Here is a 16,448-nt window from a genome sequence, read left to right as displayed (position 1 = left end):
AAAGGATGCCATTCTAATCAAGCATCCTGTCGGGGGATGATGAGCAGGAATTAAGCAGTCATGCTAGATCTTGAGTTTCCAGATATATATATATACACAATACAAAAGTCCAACATTAAAAAAATTTCAATACATTTCCCTGGACTTATGGTGACAAACCTTCCCTTACTTTCAAGGCCTGGGGAAACATTTTTGCTAATTATAAAATTCAACTAAAAGTTGAAAGATTAGTAAAGCCAGTAATAGTAATTACAGTATTATGTAAAATGTATCGAGTATGATTTATAAAATATAGTATGATTTAATCATACACTCATTAAGTAATAATGTGATATAAATATGTAATATCATGAACACCACAAATACACTCAAGTGATTAAAACAACACATAAAATATATGAAAATTTACAACTCATTTTATTTATACTTGAAATAATATTTTACAAGTTCAGTTGTTCATTTATAGACAGAAATATATATATTTATATAAAAATAATACAAGCAAAAATAAATTAATTACTATAAATACTATTTTGTGCATATTACAAATATAAAATATTAATAGTCCTTTAATAAACTTTTTTATCCTCATATAGTATAAGTTTTCTTTGTAGTCTAGTGTATAAACAACATATTCTCGCACATATACAAATACAAGATAATAACAAAACAAAATACAAAGCATATCGACCCATCAGTATTAGAATTTTTCCCTTTTGTTGAACAATTTTAAAAATCATAAAATTATTAATGTCAAGCCAGAATGTACTTCTCTTTCAAAAATTGTTCAAACAGCAACTTTCTTTTAATCATGTTTAAATGATTATTTAATCATTATTATATTTTATTTTTTATCATTTCTTTCAATCATCATATAAAAGATCATTGTTAAACAACTATATAATTTATGAAACTAAATTTCAATTCTAGTTATGACTGGTAACTGCCAAAACAAATCAAAGGAAAAGCAATAAATATCCCCAGTCCCCAGTACGGATTATTCTACAAGTATAAAAAACATGTACAGACCAAATTTAATCATAACAATTAACAAAAAATAAGACAGTTATTTGCATCACCAAACACACTAACTAAAATCAGGCAATTTATCATCCACAAAACTGCTGATGATTAAATTTAATGATATTTAGAAATTACATTAAACCACACTATTAATTATTCATAATTTTTAAGGACAAAAGATGTGCATGGTATAAGTAGTAATGATTTTTATATACATAGCCAATGAATGTGGTAAATCTGATATTTCATAAACAATGTAATAATTTTAACAATGAATACCATATCCACTGTATGTGTCTACATCTAAGGATGGATTTGTCTATGAAGAAGACACACACCATATTACATATTAATAGTTTTCAATCTGAAATACAATTATAAAACATTGGTTATGTCTGTAATATTAAAAACGAACTAAATAACAGTTTTTACTAAATAAATTGTATTTAATTTATTTTGTCAGGTTTTTTCAGGAAAGCAAATTAAAATTAAAACTCTGGTATCTCTTCTGATTGAATTTTAAACACATTACTTCTTTTTTAAACACATTACTTCTTTTTACTATGTATATCTGTCACAAAATAGATAAAATTACACAGTAAAAACATTTTTCTTATATATTCTATTTTTATATACATCTTCAGTAGTGAAATAACAGAAATATTGTTCTGAATATTTTTTAATAGGTTTACTCTATCCCGCTTGAGGAAACTGTGGTTTAAAAACTGATTATAATTTAGGCACTTCATGGTAACTTTTCAACATAGAAAGAACAGTTACCTCTATAAAAAAAAGCTTGTTGACTTTGCTCTTTTAAATTTAATTAAAACACAAATAAGACAAGCTATTGTATTACTAAAATAGAAACAATACTCTTAAATGAAATTTAAGCAAGATTTGTATTTGTTGAAGTGTTTTACAGTATAAAAAAACCTGTAATCAATCAGATTATTCTGGCTGACATTGACATTAAATGTACCACCATGATAATACTTCCAGTCTACAGCACAAAACAACACTTGCATAAGCTAAAGTGAACTATACAACTTACTTATTTTTTAAATTAACATTGCATGCATGGTGTAAATAACTTTTATGCAAGTTTAAGCTTCTAAATTATAAAACACAATATACATAATAAAATTTATACATAAACTTATAAATGAAAAAATAACAAATTAGTGAAAAAAAATACATGCATACATATAATTTGCAGTTAATAAATAGACAAGCAAATTGAATCCCAGCAGTAGAATATAATTACTTATAAAAATCACTTGCTCTAATTACACTTCTCTTCTTTGGAGGAAAAATAAAGGAATAAGTGGAAAAAAAATAATTTTTATAAATTTAATTTGCTTAAAACATTACTTTATACTTTAGGCAACAGATTTTAAACATATAATAACAAACAAAACACTCAAAGTAACAATTATAAAATCAGTATGCTGCAGTCCATTACAAATATCATTACATTAGTCAAATACATTATAACCAAATAAATATAATATCTATAAAAATCATTAATACAAAAGTAATGTTTACACCAAACACATCAGTCAAGAAATTACAGCATAATTTGAATGATTGCTAGCTGAATTCTTCATTACTTTACTGCTAGTAATTTGAAGTAAATACAATTCAAATAGACACAGAATGTTTTCCATTGAATATTTTCAAAGCATTATACCTGTGTGTAGTTGTGTGTGTACTATATACATATAAACTGGTTTGAACACAAATGAAAATGACCTTGCACAACCATAGCATATTATTATCTTATTAAAAAATATAAAATTGATCTAAAATAACTTTAATATCTTTTCCCTTCAAATAAATAATCATTTTATGGTAATCAAAAACACTTAAAACAATCCTGAATGATCCATCTAAACCATATCCTCAAAGTTAATAAAATCAGGAAAAACCTATAATATATTTTCTATAAATAAAAATCACATTATTTTAAAAAAAACTAATTTTCTGAAAAGAAGAAATCAACTGATTTTGAAGAAAGAAAAACAGAAACAACAATCTATTTTTGGCTATAGCAAACTGATTATTCTGTAGTTTTAATTGTGGTAAAAGACCCAACCTAGAAGTAATTAGAACTGCTGTAGTTGCCTTCTTCAAGACCTAATCATGGACAATTTTTATAAGATTCTGAAGTATAGAAAATAAACATTTATGCCACTTGCTTTTTTTTTACCAACAGATTTAAAAACGTATGACTTCTAATTATACAGGATTATGACTTATAATCTTAAAACTTATAATTACAGATTACTGGTTTGTAGATCATAAACTATGAAATTATGTAACTCTCATTATCCAGTTGTCTATAAAAAAAATTAAATAAGCTGTAATTATGTAAAATAAATCAGTTCACAATAAGACAAAACAATATCAGCAAGAAGTAAATAATCCTATTCAATCAACATTTTTCTTAAAAAAAGTAGAATTACAGTTAAGAACTTTTTTCACAATAAAATAAAAGCTCAACCCCTTAACAGTTATACTATGTCAGTCACATGTGTAGAAAAAGGAAGTCCAAATGTGATTTAAATTTATCAGTTTTTGCCTAATTTGGTTCACTTAACAACAATATATTTGATTGCCAGACTAGTTCCTCTTTTTTACACGAAATTCTGAAGCACTACATAACTTAAGTGAATAACTATCAAAAAGGTCAATTTTCTCATCGATTTTTTGGTTAATGATTGTGAAATATTTTATTTACATACAGTTGAGTTCTGTCTTGCACGAATTACTTCATACGAGCTGATTAGTAATTATTTTTGTTTTTTTGGGATACTTTTTTTTGTATCTTAAATGAGTGTGTGAGAATGGTTGGGGTAGTGAAACATAGACATTGCAGACCTTTTGTCTGCTTGGATCAGATTCTAGTGATGGTGACTCTTAATAGTGACCGATATGTTGTAACTGAGGATGAGGAAGATATTGAATTGTAAAAATCAAAATCATTGATGATGAAACATGATGGAACATTATCATGGAAGATAATGTTCCAGTAATTGAGGTTGTACATAAAACAAAGGTTATTTACAGTTATATAAACAACCACTATACCAGCAAATTTTGTGTACCTAAAATGTTTACTGCTATACCTGATGTTAATGTTCCTATAATGTATTACAGTAAACCCCTATGAATTACTTAGATTATTTGTAACAGATGAACATTTAGAAGAGATTTGTTCATCAAAGAGAGTAACCTATATGCAGAAAGAATTTTATATTTCTGCAAGTGTTTTCTTTCACATCTCAAGGCTTGGAAACCAACAAATAAAGATGAAATATTCATTTTATTGGCAGTTTACATGATAGATGACCTTGTATGGAAGCCCAAATTAGATGAATATTATAAAAACACAAAATTGTTTTCAACATCAGGAATTTCATCTCTATGCTCCTCAGCAGGGTAAAATTACTTTCTTGACTTTTGCATTTTGCTAATAATTCTCAGCTACTAATAATAAAAAATAAAGTGATTTTTGATTATATCTGTAAAAAAATTTCAAACTAAGCTTTCACCAGTTTATCAGAATACAGACAACGTGATCAAATCTTACATAGTATGTGAATTTTCATCTGGATACATTCAAAATATTATTTTGTATATAGGTAAACAGAATAACAAGAAATCATGGCTGTGGACACTCGATCAATGCAGTGATTCTAGTTTTGGAAAATGGATTCCTAGATAAGTGTTACTGTGTTTACACAGACAACTGTTACATAGCCCTGAACTCGCAGTGCAGCTGAACCAGAGAAATACTGATCTTTTAGGAACAGTGCAGATGAAAAGAGTCAACAATTAATAAAGGCAAAAGTTAAAAAAAATAATTTACGGCCAACTTCTAAAATATGAATATATGATGTAAAATGTTGAATGTGAAAAAAAATCATCATTAATATGCTAAAAATTTATAATGAAGTTTTTACATATAAAGGTAAGAATTGTCTGATGTAAATAATGTAGTCAAACAGTCGGTTAAGAATTAATGTGTTGATATGCCACAACGCACAACAGGACAAGTAATAATGGTATAAGAAGTGTGGTGGGATACATCCAAAGGAAATGAATAGTCCACCTAATAATACCAAAAGTTATGAGATACTACACCACTAAAAAGTAATCTGTAAATAACACAGCAAAATTTTTTTCTTTACAGTTAAAAAATGTTAATTCATAATACATTTTAATCTAGAATAAAATAGTTTTTTTAATCCTTTTTTATGTTTTCGTGCACACACAGTATTGTTTTAAAGTTTTACAGTTTACACCTGCAATCTACAAAATCATGTATATTTTATTGAACGAAGATAATTATTATTTATTTAAAACATTTTATCTATCTAATTTGACAATTTTTCTTTCTAAAAAAAAAAAAAAAAAAAAAAAGTTTTTTGGTACATAATTTAAATGCTTCATAAATCATTATTATATTTTTCACTTTATTATACTCTAAAACATTTACACTGCAATTAAAAAGATATATTTAATTATTCATTAATAAGAACAAGTAAAATTGTACCACTATAATGTCTTTTAACGACTTCTTTTTAAGAAAAAAAAGTAAAAAAATGGGAAAAAAGATAAAGTAATAAAATTTCCATTAAAAATTTGTTTTTGATGACAAAAAAAGGAAAAACTAAAACAGTTAATTTATGGAAATAACTGAAGGCGAAGAATTCATTCTTTAAGTGAGAACTAGGTTATGAACATATATAAATTCTACTAACACATGCAAAGCAGAAATTAATTAATTTCATAGTTTTAAATTGATCTTCACAAGAAATGACAATGAGAACAAGGACGCCAATCAACAGCTGTGGAAAGATATATGTTAATTAAATTAAAAATAATTACAAGACAAAATAAATTAGTTGTTTGGGGGAACTAACTTGCTTATATGAACCTGGTATCACTATTACAATAACCGTTGACAAATAAACTACGACAAATATTTTTTGTCATTTTTTAAATAATAATCAGTCATTTCTAATTTAATTATTTACTACACAATATTTACCGTTATTTTTTTACAAATTCATATATATTATATTGCATGTAATTTGATTTATTCCCATTTATTTCTCAATATAGAAACTTAATTACCATATTAATTTAAAAATCTTTTAGATTATGTCTACTATGATATAAATACCTTATAATGATTTCACCTAAGTCTCAACTCAAAAATTATCAACTCAAATAAATAAATAAAAATAATGATATTTATTCCCAAAACAATAGGTATGTGGTGTATAATTAAATAATTACTATAATTTTAAACATGCAGTAAAAGTGGCTTTACAAATTTTCACGTAACTGATACAATTCATCAGTGAAGGATGAAAATTAAGCGGCACTACTCCCTCTCCCTTCAAATTAATACTTACTGCACTAGCATTATAAATACCTATAATGAATATGAACAAGTTATACAAGTTTATTGTTGTATGATCATATGTTGAAAATCACATTTCAGAAGTTAATAAAATTATGCAATATGCAATATTTTTAATAGGTTACATGAAAAAAATAGTATTATAGCATCTATAGCTAAGCATAGGAATATGAAATATAGGCAAAGATTGTATCCTCAACCCTATGAGTTTAACATTGTAATCTTGCTTACACATGCCCACAGTGGCAAGGATTAAATGACATGTAAGAAATTTGGAAAATAATATACTTCAGAATAGCACTGACTAGAGCACAATTTACTTGGATTCAAAAACCAAACCGTGTAATGAATGATAATAGCATTACATCATTATTCTGCGATAAGAACCAATGTTAATAGTTGTTCTAACCAGGATTGTGTAAGTTGGTAACCAGATAGATTTAAGTTATCGGTCATTAAAATGTTCTTTATGACTACTCCATCTCATTATTCAAATTCATAGCTGAAGAAGTAATAGTAACAGCAGTTTCCTCAGATATATAATAGGGGTTTCTTGAAAAGTTTAACTATTCCTTAATTATTTTTTTTTTAATGTTTATAACATAACAAAACCTGATATGGCAATTAATACATACAAATAATATATAATTACTAGGGAAATGTCCAATAGATCAATCAGGAATTTTGAAATTAAAACAATCCTGTCAAACAGAAATATATTCTCTCTCTCTCTCTCTCTTTCTCTCAACACACACACACACACAAACACACAGAGAGAAAGGGGGGTCTTCTTTAACTTCATTATGCATTTTTTTAAAGTCTACAGTAATGTGCTAATGTATTTTAAAATGTAAAAGTAATTAATCCAATCACCATTACAATAAAGAAAGATGGAACATCTAGAAAGTATGACTTCAGGATAAAGGATATACTGACAGAACAATGAAAGCAACAGAACCAGAATATCAAAAGCAAACATTAAAATAAATAACATATAAAAATAACTATATCCTTATGGTTTTCTCATGCTACTGTTAGCGTAAACTAAAATCACACTATTATTGGATGATCTTTGGTTTAACTAACCCCCCTTGGACATTACTAGGCTTCAACATCGAAAAAATCTCCTTATCAAGGGAAGCCAAGTGTCAAGAAACTACATCCTTATAATTTTGGTTTAATAAAAATAACTACAGAAGATAGGGTTTGGATGGATCAAAGGGATCTTCAATGTGCTGTAAAATTTGTCACACTAGGCACTGGCCTTTTTACTATATAAGCTACATTATTTTGGGCATTAGAAATGTATGGTATTCGTGACATGTCATTATTATGACATGTTATTGAGTCACAACATCTCCAAATGATTTCAACAATTTATAGGAGTAGTACAAATAGATCCAGTATATTTTGTTGGGCATTACATACAGGTTTTTCAATTCCTGCTCATTCCTTCTTTTTATTTGTTAACAATTTGCCTTCCAACTTAAGAACTTGTGTTGTAAAGAAATCTCTAATATCTTATGAATTTTGGATCATTTTTTTCAATAAATGTCAACTACTCAGAAACTGATTTGTTTCACTTCTAACCATAAGATGCAAGACAAAATAGGTAAGTTTAAATGTAAATTACATTACGGGGGGGGGGGGAATCATACCATTTATTCCTACCATCATATAGATTTTCGAAGATTAAAATAAAATATAAACATGGACGGATCACATTTATGCAGCTATATGATAATTGTATACACACGATCAAAAAAAAAAACTCTCACTTCATTTTTCAACATTGTATGTGTTTTGATACTCTTTCACATGTCCTCTCTGCATAAAAAAAGTAACAATAACATAAAAATTGAGAAAATAAAAGATGAATCAGAAATTTTAAAACTTTCTTAATTATATATATTTTGGCATATCAGTTGTTCAGATATTTTTTCATTTTTAAAATATGTATGACGTACTTTCCTTGTAATCTTTGTTTATCTTCTTTATTTGAGCTTTTTAAATTTCTTTTGACTTTACTTAGATATTGATTATATTATTTTGAGTTTTCAAAACATTAATTTCATAGTTTTAAAGTGATCATCATGAGAAATGACAGATTACTGAGAAAGAGAACTGCAATCAATAGTTGAGGAAAGATACACATTAATTAAATTAAAAATAATTACAAGAAAAAAAAATTAGCTGTTTGGGGGAAATAAACTTTACATTCTTTTAAAATATTAGAAATGTATGGTTATTTGTGATGAGTCATTGTTATAGTTTTTACTCGTAACATCTCCAAAATATTTTAGCAATTTATAGGAATAGCACAAACAGATATTACTGGAGAATTGATTTTAAAATTATTTTTTTACTTAAAAATTTCATAATTAAAAAATTTTATAAAGTACAATTTCCTGTTTTAATACAATTGTTCTTTTATAATGATGTTTATATTTATTTAATTTTATAAATACATACTTTAATTTTTATAGCCTATTTTCTTACGATAATAACAAGATAAATATCCATTTTTTTTATTTAATCTCATTCTGAAAAGTATTATAAATTAAAATTTTTATTAAACAAAACTTAGTTGTATTTTTTCTGACCTCACCTTTTTACTACATTAATTTTCAGAGGAACATTCATTTGAAATAAAAAAATCTGTTTATTTCTATAAATATATATAATTTAAGTGTAATTCATATTATTCATGTTGAATATAAATTTACTAATATTCAATTAAAATTAATATATAAAATTTATGGTTGACGACTAAAAACAAATTCAATTATACATAAGTCTTAAAATGTATAACATACATTATAATAAAGCATTATACAAGAAAAAAAATCTTCATATTTCAAGATAACTAAGAAGGTTTACAACAGATACTTCCTTTTGGTGGCAAGATTAAATAAGTCAGTCTCCCTTTCCTACAGTGAGAGTACTTTTTAAACTTCAAACAAAAAAGGCAAGAATTCTTGGCATAGTAGATTAATATATGCATGCAAGAATTTAAATTTCCAAAAATAAATTGATTATCCTTCCAGCAATATATATTATTTATGAACTAGCCATTTTTATTAAGCATAAATGAAGATATTCTTTTTAAAAATGTTAATACAATACTACAAGAAACAGTTAAATGCTTAAACACCTAACTGACATACTCTCTATTCAACAGTAATAGGTTTAAAAACTTGCATAATAATTCACAGGCTTTAAAGAGTATAACTCCTTGGTTGAATTCTTCAAAAGATCATATTGTGATTTTCTTATATTCTAATAGCTGCAACACACTTCCAGAGAAACAGCAGATGCTTTTCTTGTTTTTAATTTATTATTGTTAATTAATAATTTATAACCTCACATCAAGTTACACTTTCATTTTAATTATGACAAAATGAATTAATAAAATCAGCGTCACAAATTTAGACAATAAAACAAGCAAACCATGTACGTGTACATGTACATGGTTTGCTTGTTACATGTACATGTACATTTATGCTACATAAAAATATACTTTGCAGAAAATATTTTAATAAGGTAGTTACTACATAGTAAAGAAATACAGACCAAAATCCTAAGTATGTTACCATGAAAGACTGAAATTAGAGAATATTAATATTTTCCGGTGAATGTCGACACATATCATTAGTCCCATTGGTGAAAAACTGAAATATTTGCTTATATTGCTATACATTTGGACCTTCATCGGTATATGTCGACAAACACAGATAAGATCTGGTGGGAGTCATCCTGATAGGGTTCTAGACTCTCTAACACTCTGCTGTTGTTCAGTCTTATGCAAGGTTTGCCGAGGAATATAATGTTTGCTTTCCTTAATTTTTATTTTTTAATCTGATACCTTAATTTATATTTAATGGCTGCTGCAGTGAACTGTAATCATTTTTTTGAAAAGTTATGTGCATAATTGCAAGTAAATGAGAAGACAATTGTGTTTACTTTCCTCAAGAAAAGCACTCTAAAATACTTTCTGAAGTGATTTGCTAAAACTAAATGCAGTATATCTTTGGATCACAAATAGTTAAAAATGTTTTGACATTTTAATAATTAATGATGGGAAGTTAATTGTGTAATTAAAACAATGAAAATACAGTATTATGTTACCAATAATGTTCAGTATACTATCCGAAACTCAATCAGAATAGGCCATGAGGAAGAACACATATGCTCAAAGAATTCCAAGTTAAATACAAAAATATTACATATTAAGTTGTAACGTTGTATTTAAATTTATGCTAACAACGTCAAATGAAACACAGCACACCTAAAAAAAGGTATTGTGAAACAATGGTTCGGAGTTAAACTCTAGATTCCAAGTCGATCCGGTAGACCTGCAGTCACACATGGATGGCAAATACAAGTTTATAAAGGTACATGAAGACCATTTAATGAAGTTTGTCCACTTACGACATCAGACAAGAAGTATCGATCATCTTCTTCAAATATTTTTAATAGTTGATACTCCAGCTATATTGCATTCTGATAATGGTAGAGAAATCAGCAATCGAGTCATATCCGAACTATGTGCTATATGGAAAGACGTCAAGATAGTTCACGGAAAGCCTTGTCATAGTCAAATGCAAGGCTGAGTTAAAAAGGCCAATCAGGATGTACAGAATATGTAAACTGTGCATGGTTGCATGATATCAATACAAATAAATGGTCAGATCGCTTGACCTTTGTTCAACTTGCCAAGAAAACAACATATCACATAGGAATATGCCAAAGTCCTTATGAAGCCAAAGAGGAGGTTTTAATGCCAAACAGGAGGCATAGTATCATCTTCTCTGCCTGGAGAGTAAATTGCAAATATTGAAACCGAAGAACAGCTGCAAGAAATTGTTAATACTTGTAAAGAAAATCTGAGCAAGGACCATACTGATAGCCATACTCTAAAGGAAAATATTGAACAGGAGTAGCAACCTATCAACCAAGTCTTCATATCAAGCACTGACTGAACGACACAAATTTATTTCTATAAAAAGAGCAGCCACAAAACAGAATATTCTACTTAAAGTTATGAACTTCAAAAAGAAAATTTCCTCCTACTCAATTTGGTGATAATGTATGAAAACATGTTCCTGATGCTGACCATGGACGTACAGATGCCCAAAATATGTTGTGGTGGTTGTTGGAATAGAAGACTCCAACTTTTATAAATTAGCAAACAAAATTTGTACCCTCAAACAGCTTTATACCTATAAACAGTTTTTAATCTTTAAACAAAAGTTACTACTTTTTATAGATGAGATTTCTTCTCAAGAAATGTTGCTGAGAGAAGCAGCTGCAACTAATTTGAGTAGTGGAGGGCAAGGCTACACAAGCTGTTAATTGCAAAAAGAAGTGTTACATGAATAGATACAGTTGTAGAAGTAAGAGAGACTCCAGTGCAACTTTTGCAAGAAGTTGCATTTTTGTCTTAATGTAATAAAAATATTTTTATTAGACTTTTACCATGAGTGCATGCTGAATGTCAACCACTTGCCAGTGTTGAGAGAAATAATTATTTTTAGCAAATATTTTGTTTTTTCAGACGTATCTGGTATGAGTCGACATTCACCAGAGAATATCGACATTTGCCAGATATCAGTCTTTCATGGTAATATATACATTATTGACGAAATAGCTAAATACAAAACAACGACTAAAAAGACCATCATATCACCATGAACTTAAATTAGAGCCGAACAACTCTAAAGTTAGGGGTTGAAATAATTCAAGTTAGGGTTGCTCTAACTATAGCAGAAAAATATGTGAAGTGGATAATTGTTGGAAGATGTTATAGGAATAGTTTATAATAAATGCTGACAACAGTACTGACAATAGCAGAGAACAAGTAGTAATAGTAACTTAGATGTTTTTACCAACTTAGATGCAACTTAATAACTTAGACGTAACAACAAATTAATAATATCATTTATATTATATTTATGAATAATAATTACATTTTTTAGGAAAATAAGTTGTTTATTATTACATTCCTGATACTTTTTATAATTAAAAAACCAAATAAAAGGAAATAAATGTTGGTAACTGAAAATGTTGCAGTTATTTTATTATCAAAATTGGATAAATATTTTCATAAAATAACACTTAAAAAAGTAGCATCAGTAATCCACAAGTTTTTTTTCTAATTTCTTACCAAATAAAAATGAAAATTAAAGCTCTAGTACAAAAAACAGAAAAATTTATACAATAGCCTTTAGAACTAGGTAACATACCGTATCAATTCACATGAACATTACATTGCATGCATTTGTTTTACTCTGTTTCTGGGGATTTGTTGATGAACAGACTTTAGATGACTGTGACCATCCTAATGGTAAATAAATTACGTAGATAAAATTCAGCAGAGAAATAAATACCAGAATCTTGTCAATCCTAATTCATCATAGATCTCTCAGTAATAACTATGTCACTAATCTCCAGCAATAATTTTTTTGTTGATTAAAATATGGTATATCTCACAAATAGTAACAGTACAGCAACTGAAAAAAACTATGAAGTATATAGTCACAAATTATTACAATAAAATTAATTGAAATAAACCAAGTATTTAAATGCATACAGAATGCAAAATCTACAAGATTACCACAATACCTTATAAAGAATCCATGAATTTTATAGCTAATATTTTATGATTGAAAACATACTGTTCAATAAATCTTCCACGACAGATTCGTTCTTGGTTCTAATTAATGTATAAAATAAGCACATTATTTAGTCCACCTCGATTTAATTTAACTATACTATTTCCTACTGACAGCGGCTTGAATAACAAATAAAATGAATCTATTTTGTCATTATCGATGACATTACTTAATAATTGGCATCATAAACATTCTATGGTAACTTATCCAGAACTATATCTTTAAATTAATTAACAAGTGAACAATAAAAAATTATTTATGTTCATTTCAGTTTGGTATGTGCTCAGTAATATCACCATGAAACTGACAGTATAATCAATCATAACAAATCTATTGATATAAACAATTTTTTCATACCATAAATTTTGTATAATAAAATGACTATAAATATATATAATGTGGAACTCATATTATGTACAAAAGTTATCGTAGTTAACTGAATTTGATATTATATTAAAGAAAACCAATATAAAGCATACACGTGAGCAGCAAAACTATAAAACACATCACATTTTATTACATACAAATTAATTACTTAACTGAAGTCCACTAAAAGTCACAGTCGCTTGTATAAGTATAAAATAATTACAAGTAAAAGCATATATATATTTATGTACACACACAAGCACACAAACATACACACACTCATACACACACATACGCGCATGAGTATTAAAATTTTGATACAAAAAAATTTGAAGACACATCCAGTGAACAATCAAACCATCAAATAACAACCTATCAATCAACTTATCTTTTTTTTTGTTCCTGCAGTTGGAATTAATGACACAATGCTGGCCAGATGATAATTCATTGCTAGACATACTGGCCAATCAAAGTCATACAAATTGCTTAATTCAACAAGATTACCGATTCACTTAACAACAGCGATTACCCCCTCGATCAACCCTCCTGTCCACTTGTACCCGATCCGGCGTTTCAATCAGATCCCGTCCTGCAGTTTTAACTAAAATTGCCTCAGCCAGATCATTAAATGCCTGTTCTATATTGATGTTCGCCTTAGCCGAGGTCTCCATAAATCTTATACCATGCTCTCTAGCAATCTGCAACAAAAACAGAAAGTTTATTGTTAATTCATTAATCATTATCTATTTTAAGATACGATTCTCAGATATACTGAAAAGGCACGACTGGTTTCAAAATCACAGCACATTAGAAAAATGTATACAAAACAGGATAAGAATCCAGTCGCACAGAAAAATAGGTAATAAAAGAGATAATTCAGTATACAATTTAGAATCTGGAAATAATGAGATCGATTACTGGGAGTTTTAAACAAGACTACTGCCTTTTAAGGGCAAGTTTGCTAATAATATGTTACTGATCAATCCTTCTGTTCTAATTTTACCAAAATCAAGATTCAAGACACATTTAGAAGTTAATTCTAAAGGGATGCTATTCCCCAAAATGTTATAGGCAATATAGAACAGTCAGGTTGCAAAATGTGCAGTTCTTGTCTTATTCAAGATTAGTTGCTTGTTTCCGAGTTCATAACCTTCTATTTTTCATCCCAATTAATTAATCAAGATATTTTTGTAGATTTCAAAAAAACAGAGCAAGATTTTATGCGACACTTTTTTTAATCAGATCAGAAATCATGTGGAATATAAAATAAATTTAAAATGTAACATCTATAAATTAAAAAGTTTAAATTATCATCTTTTCAACGTTAATGATCGGTTTTTTTGCATACATTTCAAATCATCTGAAAGGTAGTCTGTAAATTAGTTTATCAAATATACCTTCTTAAATAATGTTATCAATCTAATTTGTAAAAACTGATACAGCTTAATACATCCAAAGCTATGATGAACTGTCAAGTAATGGGAAAAAACCAGCGCATAGGCTGTAATTTTTATAACGTAGTTAATATAAACAATTACCCCACAATGGACCTTAATTCACCAAAAACTATTTTGTTATATCAATAAATTTATTTACAATTTATAAATTTATTTACAAAAAAAGAAAAAATTAGAATTATAAAATTTACGTATATAAAAAATTAGCAGAAATAATTTCTTATTTTTCAAAACATTCACTAGCCCCAAAAATTATAATATATTTTGAAAACCTATAAGCATTGTAAATAAATCTTTACATTCAGCTTCTCTTTTATATTTAAAACAAAATCGGAGATTGCAAATTTTACAATCTCTACTAAAATATTTATAGGCTAAAATATGTCACATATGAAAAAAGTTTGGAGAACTGAAAAACGTTTTCTTAAACACATCCTATTTTGAACATATACTTATGCTGTATTCTACATCAGAGAAAGTCTATCACCACACAACAAGAACAACTGGTCGAATGTTATGTACAATGAGTATTCTCTTCCACAGATAATGCAACACAAAACAATTGCACAAATTTTAAAAATCAAACTGCCCACTATGATCTTTGTATATAAATAAAAAATAAAAAAACAAAATTACTAATTAACATTCAATAATATAAAAACTGACTTACAGCTTCACCTCTCTCCTTGCTAACTGCCCTTTTCTCATCCATATCGCACTTGTTACCAAGTATCATCTTTTCCACATCCTCATTTGCATGCTATAAAGAAAAAAGACCATTGTTAATAACATTTTTTAATATAATAATTCAAAGTAGTTTAAAAATGAGATACCCAACTTTAAATCAACAACTAAATCACAAATAATCATACCTTAATAATAACAAAGAAAATAGGTAAAAACAAATTTTAATTAAGAAAAATAATTCTTAGAAAATACAATATGCTTAACACAAATTTAAAATGATGAAATAGTAGTGCATATGTTAATTATAACAAACATAACGTTAATTTGATACAGCAAACAGTTACACATTGCAAACAAATAAATTAAAAATAACAACTGCATTAAGATGACATTAAACAAACATCATTATTACATTCTGAACATTCTGACGTCATTGCAATCATTTAAATTTGGAAGAACATTCAATTTGTTAATGGTTCTTTTTATTATGGTATTTTTGGTTTTCACGTCCACTAATCTAACGAGTCCATCTTTACCTGGATTTACTTGAACAATTATTCCCAATTTCCACATCAGTGGAGGGAGGTTACTTTCTTTGATTATAACTACATTGCCAACACAAATTTTATTATTTGAAATTTACACTTGTTCCTCTGCTGCAAGGAATGTAAGTAGTCATTAGACCATGTTTTCCAAAAATCATTTAATAATTTTTGTATAAGCTGCCACCTAGTAAGCTTATTTACATTAATGCCTGAGAAATCAGGATCAGGTAAGGAAGTTAAAGGAACAAAGGTTAAAAAATGT

General features: G+C 27.4%; 1 protein-coding gene across 2 annotated transcripts in view; it reads right to left on the bottom strand.

Annotated features, from left to right (window-relative positions):
• Positions 1 to 394: 394 nt before the first annotated feature.
• Rab10 (RAS oncogene family member Rab10) overlaps positions 395 to 16,448 on the bottom strand; it is a 41,769-nt gene continuing 25,715 nt past the window's right edge. Inside the window, exons 4-6 of one of the 2 annotated variants that reach the window (XR_012756713.1) lie at positions 15,625 to 15,714; positions 12,703 to 14,195; positions 395 to 3,362 (exon numbers count right to left, since the gene is read on the bottom strand). Coding sequence is in view for 1 of the 2 variants with exons in the window: in XM_075368422.1 (XP_075224537.1) it covers positions 14,010 to 14,195; positions 15,625 to 15,714 (276 nt within the window). In the remaining variant the exon portion in view is untranslated. Of the gene's footprint in view, positions 14,196 to 15,624; positions 15,715 to 16,448 lie in introns of both variants that reach the window. The other variant, XM_075368422.1, reaches the window with a different exon arrangement.

Source organism: Lycorma delicatula, chromosome 6, assembly GCF_047948215.1.
Source record: "Lycorma delicatula isolate Av1 chromosome 6, ASM4794821v1, whole genome shotgun sequence".
Lineage (NCBI taxonomy): Eukaryota > Metazoa > Arthropoda > Insecta > Hemiptera > Fulgoridae > Lycorma > Lycorma delicatula.
This window is presented reverse-complemented; position numbering and strand designations above follow the sequence as displayed.